At 42.6% G+C, this 22487-nt stretch overlaps 5 protein-coding genes across 5 annotated transcripts; all 5 read left to right on the top strand.

Moving 5' to 3' along the window:
* Positions 1-1166: 1166 nt before the first annotated feature.
* LOC136626761 (uncharacterized protein F54H12.2-like) lies at positions 1167-2273 on the top strand. Its single transcript, XM_066601766.1, has one exon. The coding sequence runs from the start codon at positions 1167-1169 to the stop codon at positions 2271-2273; it is 1107 nt and encodes a 368-aa protein (XP_066457863.1).
* Positions 2274-6534: 4261 nt separating this feature from the next.
* LOC136626760 (uncharacterized protein F54H12.2-like) lies at positions 6535-7641 on the top strand. The gene has a single exon (XM_066601765.1). The coding sequence runs from the start codon at positions 6535-6537 to the stop codon at positions 7639-7641; it is 1107 nt and encodes a 368-aa protein (XP_066457862.1).
* A 3216-nt stretch (positions 7642-10857) lies between these two features.
* On the top strand, positions 10858-11964 carry LOC136626758 (uncharacterized protein F54H12.2-like). The gene has a single exon (XM_066601764.1). The coding sequence runs from the start codon at positions 10858-10860 to the stop codon at positions 11962-11964; it is 1107 nt and encodes a 368-aa protein (XP_066457861.1).
* A 3216-nt stretch (positions 11965-15180) lies between these two features.
* LOC136626757 (uncharacterized protein F54H12.2-like) lies at positions 15181-16287 on the top strand. The gene has a single exon (XM_066601763.1). It carries the CDS (start codon positions 15181-15183, stop codon positions 16285-16287), a length of 1107 nt encoding a protein of 368 aa, XP_066457860.1.
* Positions 16288-19503: 3216 nt separating this feature from the next.
* LOC136626756 (uncharacterized protein F54H12.2-like) lies at positions 19504-20610 on the top strand. Its single transcript, XM_066601762.1, has one exon. It carries the CDS (start codon positions 19504-19506, stop codon positions 20608-20610), a length of 1107 nt encoding a protein of 368 aa, XP_066457859.1.
* The last annotated feature ends 1877 nt before the right edge of the window (positions 20611-22487 follow it).

Here is a 22487-nt window from a genome sequence, read left to right as displayed (position 1 = left end):
CTCCGAAAACTCAATTTCTACTTACACTACGAAACTAGCGAAGCCGATTCAGCTCTCGGGCGTTTACGATGTGGCGCTAACCGAAATTCAGTACCCGCACACATGGGACACGATTGCGGCGACCGAGGGAAACTTTTTTGTCGCTAAACATGGCAGTACATACCAGGAATATTTTGTCAAGTCTGGATTTTATTCCTCGCTATCAGATTTGACGCGTGCGATAAATGACAGAATTGAGGGTTTAAGGCTAACAAACGAGGTCTTTAAGCTACGCTATGATGAAGTAAAAATAATTGTTACAGTTACCGATTCGCCAACGCTACACTTTGCTCCGGGTCATAAGTTGTCCGTTCTGCTAGGTCTGCCTGAATATAACGCCGCATTAGCTGGGAATATCCCGGACAAGAGGCGGCATTTTGCGGACATAAAAGCCGGCTTCTATACATTGTACGTGTATACGGATATGATCAATCATCAGTTTGTAGGCGATAGCTATGTGCAGCTATTAAGAACGGTAGAAATCAGCGGTAAAAACAGCGACATTGTCACAATTCACTACAATCGCCCTGATTATGTGCCGGTGTGTAAACAACATTTTGACACGATTACAATCTCGATTTTATCAGACCAGAACACGCCTGTTAAATTCAAGTACGGGAAAAGTATAGTGCGATTACACTTTAGACCGCGTAACGATTCGCAGCGTTAAAACATGTTGTCTCAGCGAGTGTACGGAGATCCTGCGCTCTACGTGAAACATTATTTGGCGCAGAGTGGAAACGAAAAAATAGATGGATTTCATGGAGATGAGTATATGATTGGCGCGGGAATTGGGGGCGTCTTCAGGTCACTCTTCCGAAGGGCCTTGCCTCTTTTCAGAAAAGGTCTAGAATTAGTAAAGCCTCATGTAAAGACGGATGTCAAAAATATCGCTACAGACGCAGTCACTTCTGTTTCGTCGGCTGTTTTGGACAGACTCAATCAGTCGCGTCAAGAACAGTGCAGCTCCGGACTTGTTTCTGTTGTAAAAAAAACCCTGTAAAAGAAAAAGACGAATCGTTGCACGATTTCACCCGCTCCTCATGGATAAGACTTCTTCACGCAAAAGACGACGCCGTCAGAAACCCGCTAGACGCGCAGCAGACGACATCTTTTAATTCTCTAACATGGCGTTCATACACGACGGTTCTGTAGAGTGCACCAAATCTAAGTTGGATATTTTCACCATACCACCAACGCAGACCAGTATTGAAAAATCTTTATTTGTTGAAGTCCTGCCTATCACAGCCCTCACAGACAACACGCCGTTGGAATTTTTCATATCGGGTAGCGGCGAATATTACTACAACTTAAATAACACCCTCCTGCACTTAACCTGTCGTATAGTTAAACAACATAACACAGCCATCCCCGATGGTGCACGTGTGGGCTTTATTAATTACCCCGTAGCTACACTTTTTAACCAAGTGGACATCACATTGGGGGATCGACTAATCTCACAATCCGATAATCTTTATAGCTATAGAGCGTTCATCGAGACAATTTTAAATTATAGTGGTCAAACGCTCGCATCCCAATTTACAGCCGGACTTTTTTACAAGGATTCGGCAGGTCACCACCATGAAAGGACACTCGATGGCCCAAATTTAGGCTTCGCTAAAAGAGCTGCAGCAACACAGCGCTCTAAAACTGTGGAGCTTCTGGGGCCTATTTATGGCGATATATTTAACCAACCGAAGCTTATCTTGAATGGTCTGGATTTAAAGATAAAACTAACAAGGAATAAAGACTCGTTCTGCTTGATGTCAGCAGACCCTGATGGATTTAAAGTTCAAATCCTTCATGCTTCAATTTTCATCAAGAGAGTACAAGTATCCCCAGCCGTCTGCATAGGGCACAGCCAGGCGCTACTAGCAACCACTGCTAAATATACTTTGGATAGGACGAGTCTCAAAGTCTTCAGCATAGCAATCGGAAGCCGTATAGCAACCCATGAAAATTTGTTCCTGGGCCAGATACCTAAAACTGTGATATTAGCCTTTGTGGACAATGAAGCCTTTAGCGGTAGCTTCCAAAAAAATCCTCTCTGTGTTCACCATTATTCCGTAAACCACGCGGCCTTGTATCTGGATGGTCAACAGATTCCGGCCAGGCCTTTTCAGCCTGATTTTGAGGGTGAATTAGCTATTAGGGAATATATGGCTCTCGTACATATCTCCGGAAAGCAACGAGCAGACAACTCGATTTCGATTGACAGAAATGGATGTGGATAAAAGACCATTGGCTTATATAATTAATACTGATGATTCAACTCAGCGAGGACGACACTGGGTGTTAATTGTACTATGTGTCACTGAAAGTGCCTGAAACTAAAATATAACCTTTATTAATATTAATGATAAAAAACCAATACTGCTAAGGCAGGATGGTTCCGACCTAAACGGACACAAAATGACAGACAACCATACAAAACAACCACAAAATTAATTGCCTATGGGATTAGCGCAATTTGCTTAAGTAATTAGAATGACTCAAATACAGAATTTTAATATATTATTTAAATTGATAATGATAAGAGGGGCTACCAGATAAGGTGGTGACCGTAGCGGGCCGTTATCAGGTATACAAGGGACCAGAAAGTGGTAGCGCCTACTGAGATAACTCCATGTTGTTATGCATTAATAAGAACATGCCTATTGATGGAAAGACACTGTTCCAAAACAACTAGAGAGCGTCACTCATAAAACCCTAAGTGGTGGATAATGACAATTAGATCATCCACACTAGACAAATATTATACTAGTACACTCGCTTATGGGAGCACTGTACTGAGTCCGTAACCTTATTTGTTACTAGACTTATTCACTTCCCCATAGGGTCATCGATCTGACAAGACCCAGTTCTTTAATTAGGTCAAAGTCTGTATCATCGGAAACAGGCTAGAAGGCTGGACTTGTAATGACAATTAAGTCAGGAGAAGTCCAAGCTACTTATAATATATGTCAATTCGCAAAATTGCGAATTTGATGAACATATAAATAGTTAAAGGAGATGTCTCGAGGAAGCAGTTAATTTTTTTTTTTTGCCCAGTCCCCCCCATTAAACACACATTACTAAGCCCCCCTGTAAATGACATTTCTAGCTGGTTCGTACTTACCGTTCCAGCGTTTCAGCAAGTTATAAAAGTTTCCTCAAGATGGCCGCCGGCTCTTTCCCAGTCGCTCGCTGCAGCCCGACGTGCGCGCTCCCGAGACGCCGCCAGCTGTGTCTCCATGGCAACCGGACGCATCGCAGCCGCCGACCAGACGCCCCGCAGCCGCCGACCAGACAGCAGGTAACCGGCGCTAGCCCCCGGCTCCCCAGCGCTAGCTCCCCCGGCGCAGCGACAGCCCCCCCCATCGCAGCGACAGCCCCCCCGGCGCAGCGACAGCCCCCCCGGCCTAGCGCTAGCTCCCCCGGCCTAGCGACAGCCCCCCCGGCCCAGCGACAGCCCCCCCGGCCTAGCGCTAGCTCCCCCGGCGCAGCGACAGCCCCCCCGGCCTAGCGACAGCCCCCCCCATCGCAGCGACAGCCCCCCCCGGCCTAGCGCTAGCTCCCCCGGCGCAGCGGCAGCCCCCCCGGCGCAGCGGCAGCCCCCCCCCCCCGGCGCAGCCCGGCGCAGCGGCAGCCCCCCCCGACCCATCACTTACCTGGGAGGCTTCTCGGGGCTGCTGGGCTGGGCTGGTCTTCTCCGCTGGGCAGCTCCAGTTTCTGCACCTTCCTCTAACAGAGGATGGTGCAGAATGGCCGCTTCAGCGCGCTCCCGAGCAGTGACAGCTCGTCTGCGCATGCGCAGAAGAGCTGTAGCGGGGAGCACACTGAAGCGGCTCGTGCTGAATGGAGAAGACCGGACTGCGCAAGCGCGTCTAAAAAAGCAAGCTGCCGGCGAATTTAGACGGAACCATGGAGACGAGGACGCTAGCAACGGAGCAGGTAAGTGGAATAACTTCTGTATGGCTCATATTTAATGCACGATGTATATTACAAAGTGCAATAATATGGCCATACGGAAGTGTATAACCCCACTTGGTTTCGCGAGACCACCCCTTTAACTGAAATCCAATGTGGACCAGGGCGAACAAGATCGTCCGTAATCGTCTAATCGTCAACGCGTTTCCGCAGCGCAAGACAGATTATTTGGCGCGCTGCTTCATCAGGACGAAAATAAGACTGAATGATGCCCAAAAATTGTGCGATGCCAATCAACTGCACACAATTTTTGTTGCAATGGGTTCGAATAGCAAACAGCAGTTGCACAAAAATTGCGCGTAAGAACTGGTTTTTTAATGCGCCAATGTAAGAAGGCTGGTAGATTAATTGCACATTATGTAAAAGCAAATAGAATGGTTTTTAGTGTAGTGTAATTAATAACACTGCTTTACACTAAACAGACGACTGTGGAGGCTGATTTACACAAACAGATTGATTTGCGATTATAATGCAATCAATCTTGTTGCCTTACACTAGACAGTCGACTGTAAAGGCAACCCGATTGGTTTGCAAATAGTGCAATTGACCATGCTGTTTTATAATGAACAGACAGCTGACATAGCAATCCTTATGTTAGATAGGTCCATTAATTGAACACTATTCAACAAACATAGGTGCTAGTGATTAAACAGTCTGAACACCTGATACTTGGCGTTTATTGTCCCAGACTGACAAAAGAGCCAGGGAGGTCAATTAGAAATTGTGATGATAAATTTTCTAACCTGGCTAAAGTACAATACGGTCCTAGATGGTGACCGCTATCTAAACTACACTACCAGCCCCTGTGAGGCATTATTTCAAACTGACAGACCTGACCAAACCAAACTTACCACCGTATTATCCGATGCCGACCTGTGGATGTCACGAAAAAGAACTCCTTAACAATTTGGCGAAATATCTACAGCGATATTATGAACTCAAAGCATGAAAAGACTTCTTTAAAAATAGGCGATCATGTGAGGATTTCTCAACATAAAGGAACATTTACGAAAGGCTATGAGCAAACTTACACTGATGAAATTTTCATCATAGAGTCTATTAATACGCGATTTCAAAAACCGCTATATAAATTAAGCGACCTGAGCGGCGAAGCTATAGAGGGGTCGTTTTATAAAGAGGAAATACAGCAGGTACCCGCTGACGAGAACCGCGTCTACAGGATCGAGAAAATATTAAACAAAAGGCGCATCCGCGGAACGGAGCATTATTTTGTGAAGTGGCTCGGGTACCCTACAAAATTTAAGAGCTGGGTCACTGAAAATCAACTAACACCCGCATAGAGCATGGAGTCGGGCTCGTTTTATATAACTCTTCCTAGTAATGCGTCGTCCAGAATCTACTCCGAAAACTCAATTTCTACTTACACTACGAAACTAGCGAAGCCGATTCAGCTCTCGGGCGTTTACGATGTGGCGCTAACCGAAATTCAGTACCCGCACAAATGGGACACGATTGCGGCGACCGAGGGAAACTTTTTTGTCGCTAAACATGGCAGTACATACCAGGAATATTTTGTCAAGTCTGGATTTTATTCCTCGCTATCAGATTTGACGCGTGCGATAAATGACAGAATTGAGGGTTTAAGGCTAACAAACGAGGTCTTTAAGCTACGCTATGATGAAGTAAAAATAATTGTTACAGTTACCGATTCGCCAACGCTACACTTTGCTCCGGGTCATAAGTTGTCCGTTCTGCTAGGTCTGCCTGAATATAACGCCGCATTAGCTGGGAATATCCCGGACAAGAGGCGGCATTTTGCGGACATAAAAGCCGGCTTCTATACATTGTACGTGTATACGGATATGATCAATCATCAGTTTGTAGGCGATAGCTATGTGCAGCTATTAAGAACGGTAGAAATCAGCGGTAAAAACAGCGACATTGTCACAATTCACTACAATCGCCCTGATTATGTGCCGGTGTGTAAACAACATTTTGACACGATTACAATCTCGATTTTATCAGACCAGAACACGCCTGTTAAATTCAAGTACGGGAAAAGTATAGTGCGATTACACTTTAGACCGCGTAACGATTCGCAGCGTTAAAACATGTTGTCTCAGCGAGTGTACGGAGATCCTGCGCTCTACGTGAAACATTATTTGGCGCAGAGTGGAAACGAAAAAATAGATGGATTTCATGGAGATGAGTATATGATTGGCGCGGGAATTGGGGGCGTCTTCAGGTCACTCTTCCGAAGGGCCTTGCCTCTTTTCAGAAAAGGTCTAGAATTAGTAAAGCCTCATGTAAAGACGGATGTCAAAAATATCGCTACAGACGCAGTCACTTCTGTTTCGTCGGCTGTTTTGGACAGACTCAATCAGTCGCGTCAAGAACAGTGCAGCTCCGGACTTGTTTCTGTTGTAAAAAAAACCCTGTAAAAGAAAAAGACGAATCGTTGCACGATTTCACCCGCTCCTCATGGATAAGACTTCTTCACGCAAAAGACGACGCCGTCAGAAACCCGCTAGACGCGCAGCAGACGACATCTTTTAATTCTCTAACATGGCGTTCATACACGACGGTTCTGTAGAGTGCACCAAATCTAAGTTGGATATTTTCACCATACCACCAACGCAGACCAGTATTGAAAAATCTTTATTTGTTGAAGTCCTGCCTATCACAGCCCTCACTGACAACACGCCGTTGGAATTTTTCATATCGGGTAGCGGCGAATATTACTACAACTTAAATAACACCCTCCTGCACTTAACCTGTCGTATAGTTAAACAACATAACACAGCCATCCCCGATGGTGCACGTGTGGGCTTTATTAATTACCCCGTAGCTACACTTTTTAACCAAGTGGACATCACATTGGGGGATCGACTAATCTCACAATCCGATAATCTTTATAGCTATAGAGCGTTCATCGAGACAATTTTAAATTATAGTGGTCAAACGCTCGCATCCCAATTTACAGCCGGACTTTTTTACAAGGATTCGGCAGGTCACCACCATGAAAGGACACTCGATGGCCCAAATTTAGGCTTCGCTAAAAGAGCTGCAGCAACACAGCGCTCTAAAACTGTGGAGCTTCTGGGGCCTATTTATGGCGATATATTTAACCAACCGAAGCTTATCTTGAATGGTCTGGATTTAAAGATAAAACTAACAAGGAATAAAGACTCGTTCTGCTTGATGTCAGCAGACCCTGATGGATTTAAAGTTCAAATCCTTCATGCTTCAATTTTCATCAAGAGAGTACAAGTATCCCCAGCCGTCTGCATAGGGCACAGCCAGGCGCTACTAGCAACCACTGCTAAATATACTTTGGATAGGACGAGTCTCAAAGTCTTCAGCATAGCAATCGGAAGCCGTATAGCAACCCATGAAAATTTGTTCCTGGGCCAGATACCTAAAACTGTGATATTAGCCTTTGTGGACAATGAAGCCTTTAGCGGTAGCTTCCAAAAAAATCCTCTCTGTTTTCACCATTATTCCGTAAACCACGCGGCCTTGTATCTGGATGGTCAACAGATTCCGGCCAGGCCTTTTCAGCCTGATTTTGAGGGTGAATTAGCTATTAGGGAATATATGGCTCTCGTACATATCTCCGGAAAGCAACGAGCAGACAACTCGATTTCGATTGACAGAAATGGATGTGGATAAAAGACCATCGGCTTATATAATTAATACTGATGATTCAACTCAGCGAGGACGACACTGGGTGTTAATTGTACTATGTGTCACTGAAAGTGCCTGAAACTAAAATATAACCTTTATTAATATTAATGATAAAAAACCAATACTGCTAAGGCAGGATGGTTCCGACCTAAACGGACACAAAATGACAGACAACCATACAAAACAACCACAAAATTAATTGCCTATGGGATTAGCGCAATTTGCTTAAGTAATTAGAATGACTCAAATACAGAATTTTAATATATTATTTAAATTGATAATGATAAGAGGGGCTACCAGATAAGGTGGTGACCGTAGCGGGCCGTTATCAGGTATACAAGGGACCAGAAAGTGGTAGCGCCTACTGAGATAACTCCATGTTGTTATGCATTAATAAGAACATGCCTATTGATGGAAAGACACTGTTCCAAAACAACTAGAGAGCGTCACTCATAAAACCCTAAGTGGTGGATAATGACAATTAGATCATCCACACTAGACAAATATTATACTAGTACACTCGCTTATGGGAGCACTGTACTGAGTCCGTAACCTTATTTGTTACTAGACTTATTCACTTCCCCATAGGGTCATCGATCTGACAAGACCCAGTTCTTAAATTAGGTCAAAGTCTGTATCATCGGAAACAGGCTAGAAGGCTGGACTTGTAATGACAATTAAGTCAGGAGAAGTCCAAGCTACTTATAATATATGTCAATTCGCAAAATTGCGAATTTGATGAACATATAAATAGTTAACTGAAATCCAATGTGGACCAGGGCGAACAAGATCGTCCGTAATCGTCTAATCGTCAACGCGTTTCCGCAGCGCAAGACAGATTATTTGGCGCGCTGCTTCATCAGGACGAAAATAAGACTGAATGATGCCCAAAAATTGTGCGATGCCAATCAACTGCACACAATTTTTGTTGCAATGGGTTCGAATAGCAAACAGCAGTTGCACAAAAATTGCGCGTAAGAACTGGTTTTTTAATGCGCCAATGTAAGAAGGCTGGTAGATTAATTGCACATTATGTAAAAGCAAATAGAATTGTTTTTAGTGTAGTGTAATTAATAACACTGCTTTACACTAAACAGACGACTGTGGAGGCTGATTTACACAAACAGATTGATTTGCGATTATAATGCAATCAATCTTGTTGCCTTACACTAGACAGTCGACTGTAAAGGCAACCCGATTGGTTTGCAAATAGTGCAATTGACCATGCTGTTTTATAATGAACAGACAGCTGACATAGCAATCCTTATGTTAGATAGGTCCATTAATTGAACACTATTCAACAAACATAGGTGCTAGTGATTAAACAGTCTGAACACCTGATACTTGGCGTTTATTGTCCCAGACTGACAAAAGAGCCAGGGAGGTCAATTAGAAATTGTGATGATAAATTTTCTAACCTGGCTAAAGTACAATACGGTCCTAGATGGTGACCGCTATCTAAACTACACTACCAGCCCCTGTGAGGCATTATTTCAAACTGACAGACCTGACCAAACCAAACTTACCACCGTATTATCCGATGCCGACCTGTGGATGTCACGAAAAAGAACTCCTTAACAATTTGGCGAAATATCTACAGCGATATTATGAACTCAAAGCATGAAAAGACTTCTTTAAAAATAGGCGATCATGTGAGGATTTCTCAACATAAAGGAACATTTACGAAAGGCTATGAGCAAACTTACACTGATGAAATTTTCATCATAGAGTCTATTAATACGCGATTTCAAAAACCGCTATATAAATTAAGCGACCTGAGCGGCGAAGCTATAGAGGGGTCGTTTTATAAAGAGGAAATACAGCAGGTACCCGCTGACGAGAACCGCGTCTACAGGATCGAGAAAATATTAAACAAAAGGCGCATCCGCGGAACGGAGCATTATTTTGTGAAGTGGCTCGGGTACCCTACAAAATTTAAGAGCTGGGTCACTGAAAATCAACTAACACCCGCATAGAGCATGGAGTCGGGCTCGTTTTATATAACTCTTCCTAGTAATGCGTCGTCCAGAATCTACTCCGAAAACTCAATTTCTACTTACACTACGAAACTAGCGAAGCCGATTCAGCTCTCGGGCGTTTACGATGTGGCGCTAACCGAAATTCAGTACCCGCACACATGGGACACGATTGCGGCGACCGAGGGAAACTTTTTTGTCGCTAAACATGGCAGTACATACCAGGAATATTTTGTCAAGTCTGGATTTTATTCCTCGCTATCAAATTTGACGCGTGCGATAAATGACAGAATTGAGGGTTTAAGGCTAACAAACGAGGTCTTTAAGCTACGCTATGATGAAGTAAAAATAATTGTTACAGTTACCGATTCGCCAACGCTACACTTTGCTCCGGGTCATAAGTTGTCCGTTCTGCTAGGTCTGCCTGAATATAACGCCGCATTAGCTGGGAATATCCCGGACAAGAGGCGGCATTTTGCGGACATAAAAGCCGGCTTCTATACATTGTACGTGTATACGGATATGATCAATCATCAGTTTGTAGGCGATAGCTATGTGCAGCTATTAAGAACGGTAGAAATCAGCGGTAAAAACAGCGACATTGTCACAATTCACTACAATCGCCCTGATTATGTGCCGGTGTGTAAACAACATTTTGACACGATTACAATCTCGATTTTATCAGACCAGAACACGCCTGTTAAATTCAAGTACGGGAAAAGTATAGTGCGATTACACTTTAGACCGCGTAACGATTCGCAGCGTTAAAACATGTTGTCTCAGCGAGTGTACGGAGATCCTGCGCTCTACGTGAAACATTATTTGGCGCAGAGTGGAAACGAAAAAATAGATGGATTTCATGGAGATGAGTATATGATTGGCGCGGGAATTGGGGGCGTCTTCAGGTCACTCTTCCGAAGGGCCTTGCCTCTTTTCAGAAAAGGTCTAGAATTAGTAAAGCCTCATGTAAAGACGGATGTCAAAAATATCGCTACAGACGCAGTCACTTCTGTTTCGTCGGCTGTTTTGGACAGACTCAATCAGTCGCGTCAAGAACAGTGCAGCTCCGGACTTGTTTCTGTTGTAAAAAAAACCCTGTAAAAGAAAAAGACGAATCGTTGCACGATTTCACCCGCTCCTCATGGATAAGACTTCTTCACGCAAAAGACGACGCCGTCAGAAACCCGCTAGACGCGCAGCAGACGACATCTTTTAATTCTCTAACATGGCGTTCATACACGACGGTTCTGTAGAGTGCACCAAATCTAAGTTGGATATTTTCACCATACCACCAACGCAGACCAGTATTGAAAAATCTTTATTTGTTGAAGTCCTGCCTATCACAGCCCTCACTGACAACACGCCGTTGGAATTTTTCATATCGGGTAGCGGCGAATATTACTACAACTTAAATAACACCCTCCTGCACTTAACCTGTCGTATAGTTAAACAACATAACACAGCCATCCCCGATGGTGCACGTGTGGGCTTTATTAATTACCCCGTAGCTACACTTTTTAACCAAGTGGACATCACATTGGGGGATCGACTAATCTCACAATCCGATAATCTTTATAGCTATAGAGCGTTCATCGAGACAATTTTAAATTATAGTGGTCAAACGCTCGCATCCCAATTTACAGCCGGACTTTTTTACAAGGATTCGGCAGGTCACCACCATGAAAGGACACTCGATGGCCCAAATTTAGGCTTCGCTAAAAGAGCTGCAGCAACACAGCGCTCTAAAACTGTGGAGCTTCTGGGGCCTATTTATGGCGATATATTTAACCAACCGAAGCTTATCTTGAATGGTCTGGATTTAAAGATAAAACTAACAAGGAATAAAGACTCGTTCTGCTTGATGTCAGCAGACCCTGATGGATTTAAAGTTCAAATCCTTCATGCTTCAATTTTCATCAAGAGAGTACAAGTATCCCCAGCCGTCTGCATAGGGCACAGCCAGGCGCTACTAGCAACCACTGCTAAATATACTTTGGATAGGACGAGTCTCAAAGTCTTCAGCATAGCAATCGGAAGCCGTATAGCAACCCATGAAAATTTGTTCCTGGGCCAGATACCTAAAACTGTGATATTAGCCTTTGTGGACAATGAAGCCTTTAGCGGTAGCTTCCAAAAAAATCCTCTCTGTTTTCACCATTATTCCGTAAACCACGCGGCCTTGTATCTGGATGGTCAACAGATTCCGGCCAGGCCTTTTCAGCCTGATTTTGAGGGTGAATTAGCTATTAGGGAATATATGGCTCTCGTACATATCTCCGGAAAGCAACGAGCAGACAACTCGATTTCGATTGACAGAAATCGATGTGGATAAAAGACCATCGGCTTATATAATTAATACTGATGATTCAACTCAGCGAGGACGACACTGGGTGTTAATTGTACTATGTGTCACTGAAAGTGCCTGAAACTAAAATATAACCTTTATTAATATTAATGATAAAAAACCAATACTGCTAAGGCAGGATGGTTCCGACCTAAACGGACACAAAATGACAGACAACCATACAAAACAACCACAAAATTAATTGCCTATGGGATTAGCGCAATTTGCTTAAGTAATTAGAATGACTCAAATACAGAATTTTAATATATTATTTAAATTGATAATGATAAGAGGGGCTACCAGATAAGGTGGTGACCGTAGCGGGCCGTTATCAGGTATACAAGGGACCAGAAAGTGGTAGCGCCTACTGAGATAACTCCATGTTGTTATGCATTAATAAGAACATGCCTATTGATGGAAAGACACTGTTCCAAAACAACTAGAGAGCGTCACTCATAAAACCCTAAGTGGTGGATAATGACAATTAGATCATCCACACTAGACAAATATTATACTAGTACACTCGCTTATGGGAGCACTGTACTGAGTCCGTAACCTTATTTGTTACTAGACTTATTCACTTCCCCATAGGGTCATCGATCTGACAAGACCCAGTTCTTAAATTAGGTCAAAGTCTGTATCATCGGAAACAGGCTAGAAGGCTGGACTTGTAATGACAATTAAGTCAGGAGAAGTCCAAGCTACTTATAATATATGTCAATTCGCAAAATTGCGAATTTGATGAACATATAAATAGTTAACTGAAATCCAATGTGGACCAGGGCGAACAAGATCGTCCGTAATCGTCTAATCGTCAACGCGTTTCCGCAGCGCAAGACAGATTATTTGGCGCGCTGCTTCATCAGGACGAAAATAAGACTGAATGATGCCCAAAAATTGTGCGATGCCAATCAACTGCACACAATTTTTGTTGCAATGGGTTCGAATAGCAAACAGCAGTTGCACAAAAATTGCGCGTAAGAACTGGTTTTTTAATGCGCCAATGTAAGAAGGCTGGTAGATTAATTGCACATTATGTAAAAGCAAATAGAATTGTTTTTAGTGTAGTGTAATTAATAACACTGCTTTACACTAAACAGACGACTGTGGAGGCTGATTTACACAAACAGATTGATTTGCGATTATAATGCAATCAATCTTGTTGCCTTACACTAGACAGTCGACTGTAAAGGCAACCCGATTGGTTTGCAAATAGTGCAATTGACCATGCTGTTTTATAATGAACAGACAGCTGACATAGCAATCCTTATGTTAGATAGGTCCATTAATTGAACACTATTCAACAAACATAGGTGCTAGTGATTAAACAGTCTGAACACCTGATACTTGGCGTTTATTGTCCCAGACTGACAAAAGAGCCAGGGAGGTCAATTAGAAATTGTGATGATAAATTTTCTAACCTGGCTAAAGTACAATACGGTCCTAGATGGTGACCGCTATCTAAACTACACTACCAGCCCCTGTGAGGCATTATTTCAAACTGACAGACCTGACCAAACCAAACTTACCACCGTATTATCCGATGCCGACCTGTGGATGTCACGAAAAAGAACTCCTTAACAATTTGGCGAAATATCTACAGCGATATTATGAACTCAAAGCATGAAAAGACTTCTTTAAAAATAGGCGATCATGTGAGGATTTCTCAACATAAAGGAACATTTACGAAAGGCTATGAGCAAACTTACACTGATGAAATTTTCATCATAGAGTCTATTAATACGCGATTTCAAAAACCGCTATATAAATTAAGCGACCTGAGCGGCGAAGCTATAGAGGGGTCGTTTTATAAAGAGGAAATACAGCAGGTACCCGCTGACGAGAACCGCGTCTACAGGATCGAGAAAATATTAAACAAAAGGCGCATCCGCGGAACGGAGCATTATTTTGTGAAGTGGCTCGGGTACCCTACAAAATTTAAGAGCTGGGTCACTGAAAATCAACTAACACCCGCATAGAGCATGGAGTCGGGCTCGTTTTATATAACTCTTCCTAGTAATGCGTCGTCCAGAATCTACTCCGAAAACTCAATTTCTACTTACACTACGAAACTAGCGAAGCCGATTCAGCTCTCGGGCGTTTACGATGTGGCGCTAACCGAAATTCAGTACCCGCACACATGGGACACGATTGCGGCGACCGAGGGAAACTTTTTTGTCGCTAAACATGGCAGTACATACCAGGAATATTTTGTCAAGTCTGGATTTTATTCCTCGCTATCAGATTTGACGCGTGCGATAAATGACAGAATTGAGGGTTTAAGGCTAACAAACGAGGTCTTTAAGCTACGCTATGATGAAGTAAAAATAATTGTTACAGTTACCGATTCGCCAACGCTACACTTTGCTCCGGGTCATAAGTTGTCCGTTCTGCTAGGTCTGCCTGAATATAACGCCGCATTAGCTGGGAATATCCCGGACAAGAGGCGGCATTTTGCGGACATAAAAGCCGGCTTCTATACATTGTACGTGTATACGGATATGATCAATCATCAGTTTGTAGGCGATAGCTATGTGCAGCTATTAAGAACGGTAGAAATCAGCGGTAAAAACAGCGACATTGTCACAATTCACTACAATCGCCCTGATTATGTGCCGGTGTGTAAACAACATTTTGACACGATTACAATCTCGATTTTATCAGACCAGAACACGCCTGTTAAATTCAAGTACGGGAAAAGTATAGTGCGATTACACTTTAGACCGCGTAACGATTCGCAGCGTTAAAACATGTTGTCTCAGCGAGTGTACGGAGATCCTGCGCTCTACGTGAAACATTATTTGGCGCAGAGTGGAAACGAAAAAATAGATGGATTTCATGGAGATGAGTATATGATTGGCGCGGGAATTGGGGGCGTCTTCAGGTCACTCTTCCGAAGGGCCTTGCCTCTTTTCAGAAAAGGTCTAGAATTAGTAAAGCCTCATGTAAAGACGGATGTCAAAAATATCGCTACAGACGCAGTCACTTCTGTTTCGTCGGCTGTTTTGGACAGACTCAATCAGTCGCGTCAAGAACAGTGCAGCTCCGGACTTGTTTCTGTTGTAAAAAAAACCCTGTAAAAGAAAAAGACGAATCGTTGCACGATTTCACCCGCTCCTCATGGATAAGACTTCTTCACGCAAAAGACGACGCCGTCAGAAACCCGCTAGACGCGCAGCAGACGACATCTTTTAATTCTCTAACATGGCGTTCATACACGACGGTTCTGTAGAGTGCACCAAATCTAAGTTGGATATTTTCACCATACCACCAACGCAGACCAGTATTGAAAAATCTTTATTTGTTGAAGTCCTGCCTATCACAGCCCTCACTGACAACACGCCGTTGGAATTTTTCATATCGGGTAGCGGCGAATATTACTACAACTTAAATAACACCCTCCTGCACTTAACCTGTCGTATAGTTAAACAACATAACACAGCCATCCCCGATGGTGCACGTGTGGGCTTTATTAATTACCCCGTAGCTACACTTTTTAACCAAGTGGACATCACATTGGGGGATCGACTAATCTCACAATCCGATAATCTTTATAGCTATAGAGCGTTCATCGAGACAATTTTAAATTATAGTGGTCAAACGCTCGCATCCCAATTTACAGCCGGACTTTTTTACAAGGATTCGGCAGGTCACCACCATGAAAGGACACTCGATGGCCCAAATTTAGGCTTCGCTAAAAGAGCTGCAGCAACACAGCGCTCTAAAACTGTGGAGCTTCTGGGGCCTATTTATGGCGATATATTTAACCAACCGAAGCTTATCTTGAATGGTCTGGATTTAAAGATAAAACTAACAAGGAATAAAGACTCGTTCTGCTTGATGTCAGCAGACCCTGATGGATTTAAAGTTCAAATCCTTCATGCTTCAATTTTCATCAAGAGAGTACAAGTATCCCCAGCCGTCTGCATAGGGCACAGCCAGGCGCTACTAGCAACCACTGCTAAATATACTTTGGATAGGACGAGTCTCAAAGTCTTCAGCATAGCAATCGGAAGCCGTATAGCAACCCATGAAAATTTGTTCCTGGGCCAGATACCTAAAACTGTGATATTAGCCTTTGTGGACAATGAAGCCTTTAGCGGTAGCTTCCAAAAAAATCCTCTCTGTTTTCACCATTATTCCGTAAACCACGCGGCCTTGTATCTGGATGGTCAACAGATTCCGGCCAGGCCTTTTCAGCCTGATTTTGAGGGTGAATTAGCTATTAGGGAATATATGGCTCTCGTACATATCTCCGGAAAGCAACGAGCAGACAACTCGATTTCGATTGACAGAAATGGATGTGGATAAAAGACCATCGGCTTATATAATTAATACTGATGATTCAACTCAGCGAGGACGACACTGGGTGTTAATTGTACTATGTGTCACTGAAAGTGCCTGAAACTAAAATATAACCTTTATTAATATTAATGATAAAAAACCAATACTGCTAAGGCAGGATGGTTCCGACCTAAACGGACACAAAATGACAGACAACCATACAAAACAACCACAAAATTAATTGCCTATGGGATTAGCGCAATTTGCTTAAGTAATTAGAATGACTCAAATACAGAATTTTAATATATTATTTAAATTGATAATGATAAGAGGGGCTACCAGATAAGGTGGTGACCGTAGCGGGCCGTTATCAGGTATACAAGGGACCAGAAAGTGGTAGCGCCTACTGAGATAACTCCATGTTGTTATGCATTAATAAGAACATGCCTATTGATGGAAAGACACTGTTCCAAAACAACTAGAGAGCGTCACTCATAAAACCCTAAGTGGTGGATAATGACAATTAGATCATCCACACTAGACAAATATTATACTAGTACACTCGCTTATGGGAGCACTGTACTGAGTCCGTAACCTTATTTGTTACTAGACTTATTCACTTCCCCATAGGGTCATCGATCTGACAAGACCCAGTTCTTAAATTAGGTCAAAGTCTGTATCATCGGAAACAGGCTAGAAGGCTGGACTTGTAATGACAATTAAGTCAGGAGAAGTCCAAGCTACTTATAATATATGTCAATTCGCAAAATTGCGAATTTGATGAACATATAAATAGTTAACTGAAATCCAATGTGGACCAGGGCGAACAAGATCGTCCGTAATCGTCTAATCGTCAACGCGTTTCCGCAGCGCAAGACAGATTATTTGGCGCGCTGCTTCATCAGGACGAAAATAAGACTGAATGATGCCCAAAAATTGTGCGATGCCAATCAACTGCACACAATTTTTGTTGCAATGGGTTCGAATAGCAAACAGCAGTTGCACAAAAATTGCGCGTAAGAACTGGTTTTTTAATGCGCCAATGTAAGAAGGCTGGTAGATTAATTGCACATTATGTAAAAGCAAATAGAATTGTTTTTAGTGTAGTGTAATTAATAACACTGCTTTACACTAAACAGACGACTGTGGAGGCTGATTTACACAAACAGATTGATTTGCGATTATAATGCAATCAATCTTGTTGCCTTACACTAGACAGTCGACTGTAAAGGCAACCCGATTGGTTTGCAAATAGTGCAATTGACCATGCTGTTTTATAATGAACAGACAGCTGACATAGCAATCCTTATGTTAGATAGGTCCATTAATTGAACACTATTCAACAAACATAGGTGCTAGTGATTAAACAGTCTGAACACCTGATACTTGGCGTTTATTGTCCCAGACTGACAAAAGAGCCAGGGAGGTCAATTAGAAATTGTGATGATAAATTTTCTAACCTGGCTAAAGTACAATACGGTCCTAGATGGTGACCGCTATCTAAACTACACTACCAGCCCCTGTGAGGCATTATTTCAAACTGACAGACCTGACCAAACCAAACTTACCACCGTATTATCCGATGCCGACCTGTGGATGTCACGAAAAAGAACTCCTTAACAATTTGGCGAAATATCTACAGCGATATTATGAACTCAAAGCATGAAAAGACTTCTTTAAAAATAGGCGATCATGTGAGGATTTCTCAACATAAAGGAACATTTACGAAAGGCTATGAGCAAACTTACACTGATGAAATTTTCATCATAGAGTCTATTAATACGCGATTTCAAAAACCGCTATATAAATTAAGCGACCTGAGCGGCGAAGCTATACAGGGGTCGTTTTATAAAGAGGAAATACAGCAGGTACCCGCTGACGAGAACCGCGTCTACAGGATCGAGAAAATATTAAACAAAAGGCGCATCCGCGGAACGGAGCATTATTTTGTGAAGTGGCTCGGGTACCCTACAAAATTTAAGAGCTGGGTCACTGAAAATCAACTAACACCCGCATAGAGCATGGAGTCGGGCTCGTTTTATATAACTCTTCCTAGTAATGCGTCGTCCAGAATCTACTCCGAAAACTCAATTTCTACTTACACTACGAAACTAGCGAAGCCGATTCAGCTCTCGGGCGTTTACGATGTGGCGCTAACCGAAATTCAGTACCCGCACACATGGGACACGATTGCGGCGACCGAGGGAAACTTTTTTGTCGCTAAACATGGCAGTACATACCAGGAATATTTTGTCAAGTCTGGATTTTATTCCTCGCTATCAGATTTGACGCGTGCGATAAATGACAGAATTGAGGGTTTAAGGCTAACAAACGAGGTCTTTAAGCTACGCTATGATGAAGTAAAAATAATTGTTACAGTTACCGATTCGCCAACGCTACACTTTGCTCCGGGTCATAAGTTGTCCGTTCTGCTAGGTCTGCCTGAATATAACGCCGCATTAGCTGGGAATATCCCGGACAAGAGGCGGCATTTTGCGGACATAAAAGCCGGCTTCTATACATTGTACGTGTATACGGATATGATCAATCATCAGTTTGTAGGCGATAGCTATGTGCAGCTATTAAGAACGGTAGAAATCAGCGGTAAAAACAGCGACATTGTCACAATTCACTACAATCGCCCTGATTATGTGCCGGTGTGTAAACAACATTTTGACACGATTACAATCTCGATTTTATCAGACCAGAACACGCCTGTTAAATTCAAGTACGGGAAAAGTATAGTGCGATTACACTTTAGACCGCGTAACGATTCGCAGCGTTAAAACATGTTGTCTCAGCGAGTGTACGGAGATCCTGCGCTCTACGTGAAACATTATTTGGCGCAGAGTGGAAACGAAAAAATAGATGGATTTCATGGAGATGAGTATATGATTGGCGCGGGAATTGGGGGCGTCTTCAGGTCACTCTTCCGAAGGGCCTTGCCTCTTTTCAGAAAAGGTCTAGAATTAGTAAAGCCTCATGTAAAGACGGATGTCAAAAATATCGCTACAGACGCAGTCACTTCTGTTTCGTCGGCTGTTTTGGACAGACTCAATCAGTCGCGTCAAGAACAGTGCAGCTCCGGACTTGTTTCTGTTGTAAAAAAAACCCTGTAAAAGAAAAAGACGAATCGTTGCACGATTTCACCCGCTCCTCATGGATAAGACTTCTTCACGCAAAAGACGACGCCGTCAGAAACCCGCTAGACGCGCAGCAGACGACATCTTTTAATTCTCTAACATGGCGTTCATACACGACGGTTCTGTAGAGTGCACCAAATCTAAGTTGGATATTTTCACCATACCACCAACGCAGACCAGTATTGAAAAATCTTTATTTGTTGAAGTCCTGCCTATCACAGCCCTCACTGACAACACGCCGTTGGAATTTTTCATATCGGGTAGCGGCGAATATTACTACAACTTAAATAACACCCTCCTGCACTTAACCTGTCGTATAGTTAAACAACATAACACAGCCATCCCCGATGGTGCACGTGTGGGCTTTATTAATTACCCCGTAGCTACACTTTTTAACCAAGTGGACATCACATTGGGGGATCGACTAATCTCACAATCCGATAATCTTTATAGCTATAGAGCGTTCATCGAGACAATTTTAAATTATAGTGGTCAAACGCTCGCATCCCAATTTACAGCCGGACTTTTTTACAAGGATTCGGCAGGTCACCACCATGAAAGGACACTCGATGGCCCAAATTTAGGCTTCGCTAAAAGAGCTGCAGCAACACAGCGCTCTAAAACTGTGGAGCTTCTGGGGCCTATTTATGGCGATATATTTAACCAACCGAAGCTTATCTTGAATGGTCTGGATTTAAAGATAAAACTAACAAGGAATAAAGACTCGTTCTGCTTGATGTCAGCAGACCCTGATGGATTTAAAGTTCAAATCCTTCATGCTTCAATTTTCATCAAGAGAGTACAAGTATCCCCAGCCGTCTGCATAGGGCACAGCCAGGCGCTACTAGCAACCACTGCTAAATATACTTTGGATAGGACGAGTCTCAAAGTCTTCAGCATAGCAATCGGAAACCGTATAGCAACCCATGAAAATTTGTTCCTGGGCCAGATACCTAAAACTGTGATATTAGCCTTTGTGGACAATGAAGCCTTTAGCGGTAGCTTCCAAAAAAATCCTCTCTGTTTTCACCATTATTCCGTAAACCACGCGGCCTTGTATCTGGATGGTCAACAGATTCCGGCCAGGCCTTTTCAGCCTGATTTTGAGGGTGAATTAGCTATTAGGGAATATATGGCTCTCGTACATATCTCCGGAAAGCAACGAGCAGACAACTCGATTTCGATTGACAGAAATCGATGTGGATAAAAGACCATCGGCTTATATAATTAATACTGATGATTCAACTCAGCGAGGACGACACTGGGTGTTAATTGTACTATGTGACTCGGAGAGAGCAGTCTTTTTTGATACTTACGGCCTAGCACCGGATAGTCTCATTTCTACCGAGGCTTTTATAGAGTTTTTAAAAAGAAACTGCGCTAGGTACATATATCAGGATAACCAAATTCAGGATACCGACAGTGTATTTGGTGGGCATTACTGTGTGTTTGTATTATATTACATAGCCCGTGGCTTATCTTATGAGAGTATTTTTCGTTTCTTTACGCCAGATTTAAAAAAAATGATAATTTTGTAAATCAATTTATAAAAGATACGTTTTGTGACCGTCATTACAGATGTCGTATCCCTTGTGTTTTTAATATGATCTGTGCATCTTTATATAATCGTTAGATACATGAAGTATAATAAAATTGAGAGATAGATACCTGTGTTAACTGTTAACAGCGTAATCTTTGATTCTAACTGTGTAATAATAGACACCATCATTCATCACTATGCTGACACCCTTCCCGAGCTGGAACTAATTAGCTACTGATTGTAAAAAGGTGTACCTAATTCAAGCCGCACCCCATTCATTGCCACACAGCCACATCCTGTGGGGCCTGGACATGAGTGATAGTCAGCTGATAACACTAAGGAGAGCTTCTTGAAGTCAGCAGATAGAAATCATTAGTGGCTCCCCCCAGCTAGTTCAAAGTGCCGCGTTACACTAAAGCGACCTATTGAACTCTGCGAGAGGAATCATACCAAGACTGAGCTCGTAGCTAAACCGAAGTGATAAAGCCTTTAATATGGAGTCAGACTACGCTATTCCATCCGTGCATGCTGCCGAACGATCGCGTTATGAAGCTGAAATAGCTAATGTCATTCAACGCTGGGACCTTCCACAACCGTGCAAGAAAAACACGGAGCGATTGCTGTCCAGTCTACTCAATCACAGGAATATTATCACATGGAACGATAAGCACGAACTAGTATATAAAAACGTTGTAATTCATGGAACCAATTTCCCTGCGCTGATCAGACATACGATGCGGAGTCACACCTTCGTGAGAAGAAGTATACCTTTGGGGTGGAACATTTTTATGCATGCAATAGCTGAGGCTAATGTACCTAGCGATGTCGCTGCAGACGCCAGTACTCGTGAGTTGGTGGAATCTTTGAAGATGGATTTTTTAATAAAGTCCATGATGGATCTAAAACTTTAACTCGGAAAGACTTTTGTACTGTTACTCCCCTCAAACATACGGAACTTGCTACATTATGCTAACCACAGACTGTCGCAGAATGGTGATATTAACATTATACAGTGTTATACATATCTATGTAATCATTCTTATGCATTCCTTTATGTAATAACTCTATATTCTGTATTTTTTTTTCTTACAGCACATCGTTTATATATTCTGCGCACTCAATAAAGCTTTTATAAAACTTTGCATTACTTTGTGCTCTTTCTATATATTAACTTCCTTATACTCATAGACTGACTTGATTGATATATAACAGCAAGTCAACCTATACACATAATAAGTCCATTGATTGGAGTATGACATGAATGGAACCTAACAGCTGCTCAGACTATACATAACATCAACTCATCCTATACACATAATAACCCCATTCATTGGGGATGACTTGAATGGTAGATAACAGCTGCTCAGACTATACATATAATAAGGCCTTTTGTGTTCTCTATATCCGGCTCAGACTTATTAGGATGATGGGCTGCAATGCTGAAAAAATCTGTTAGAGGCTTGAAATGCATTCTATATATAAACCCTTATACTCATAAGCCGACTTGATTGGTATATAACATCAAGTCAAACTATACATATAAT

Source organism: Eleutherodactylus coqui, chromosome 4 (assembly GCF_035609145.1).
Source record: "Eleutherodactylus coqui strain aEleCoq1 chromosome 4, aEleCoq1.hap1, whole genome shotgun sequence".
Lineage (NCBI taxonomy): Eukaryota > Metazoa > Chordata > Amphibia > Anura > Eleutherodactylidae > Eleutherodactylus > Eleutherodactylus coqui.
Note: the sequence above shows the minus strand (reverse complement) of the source record. Positions and strands in the feature narration are given on the sequence as shown.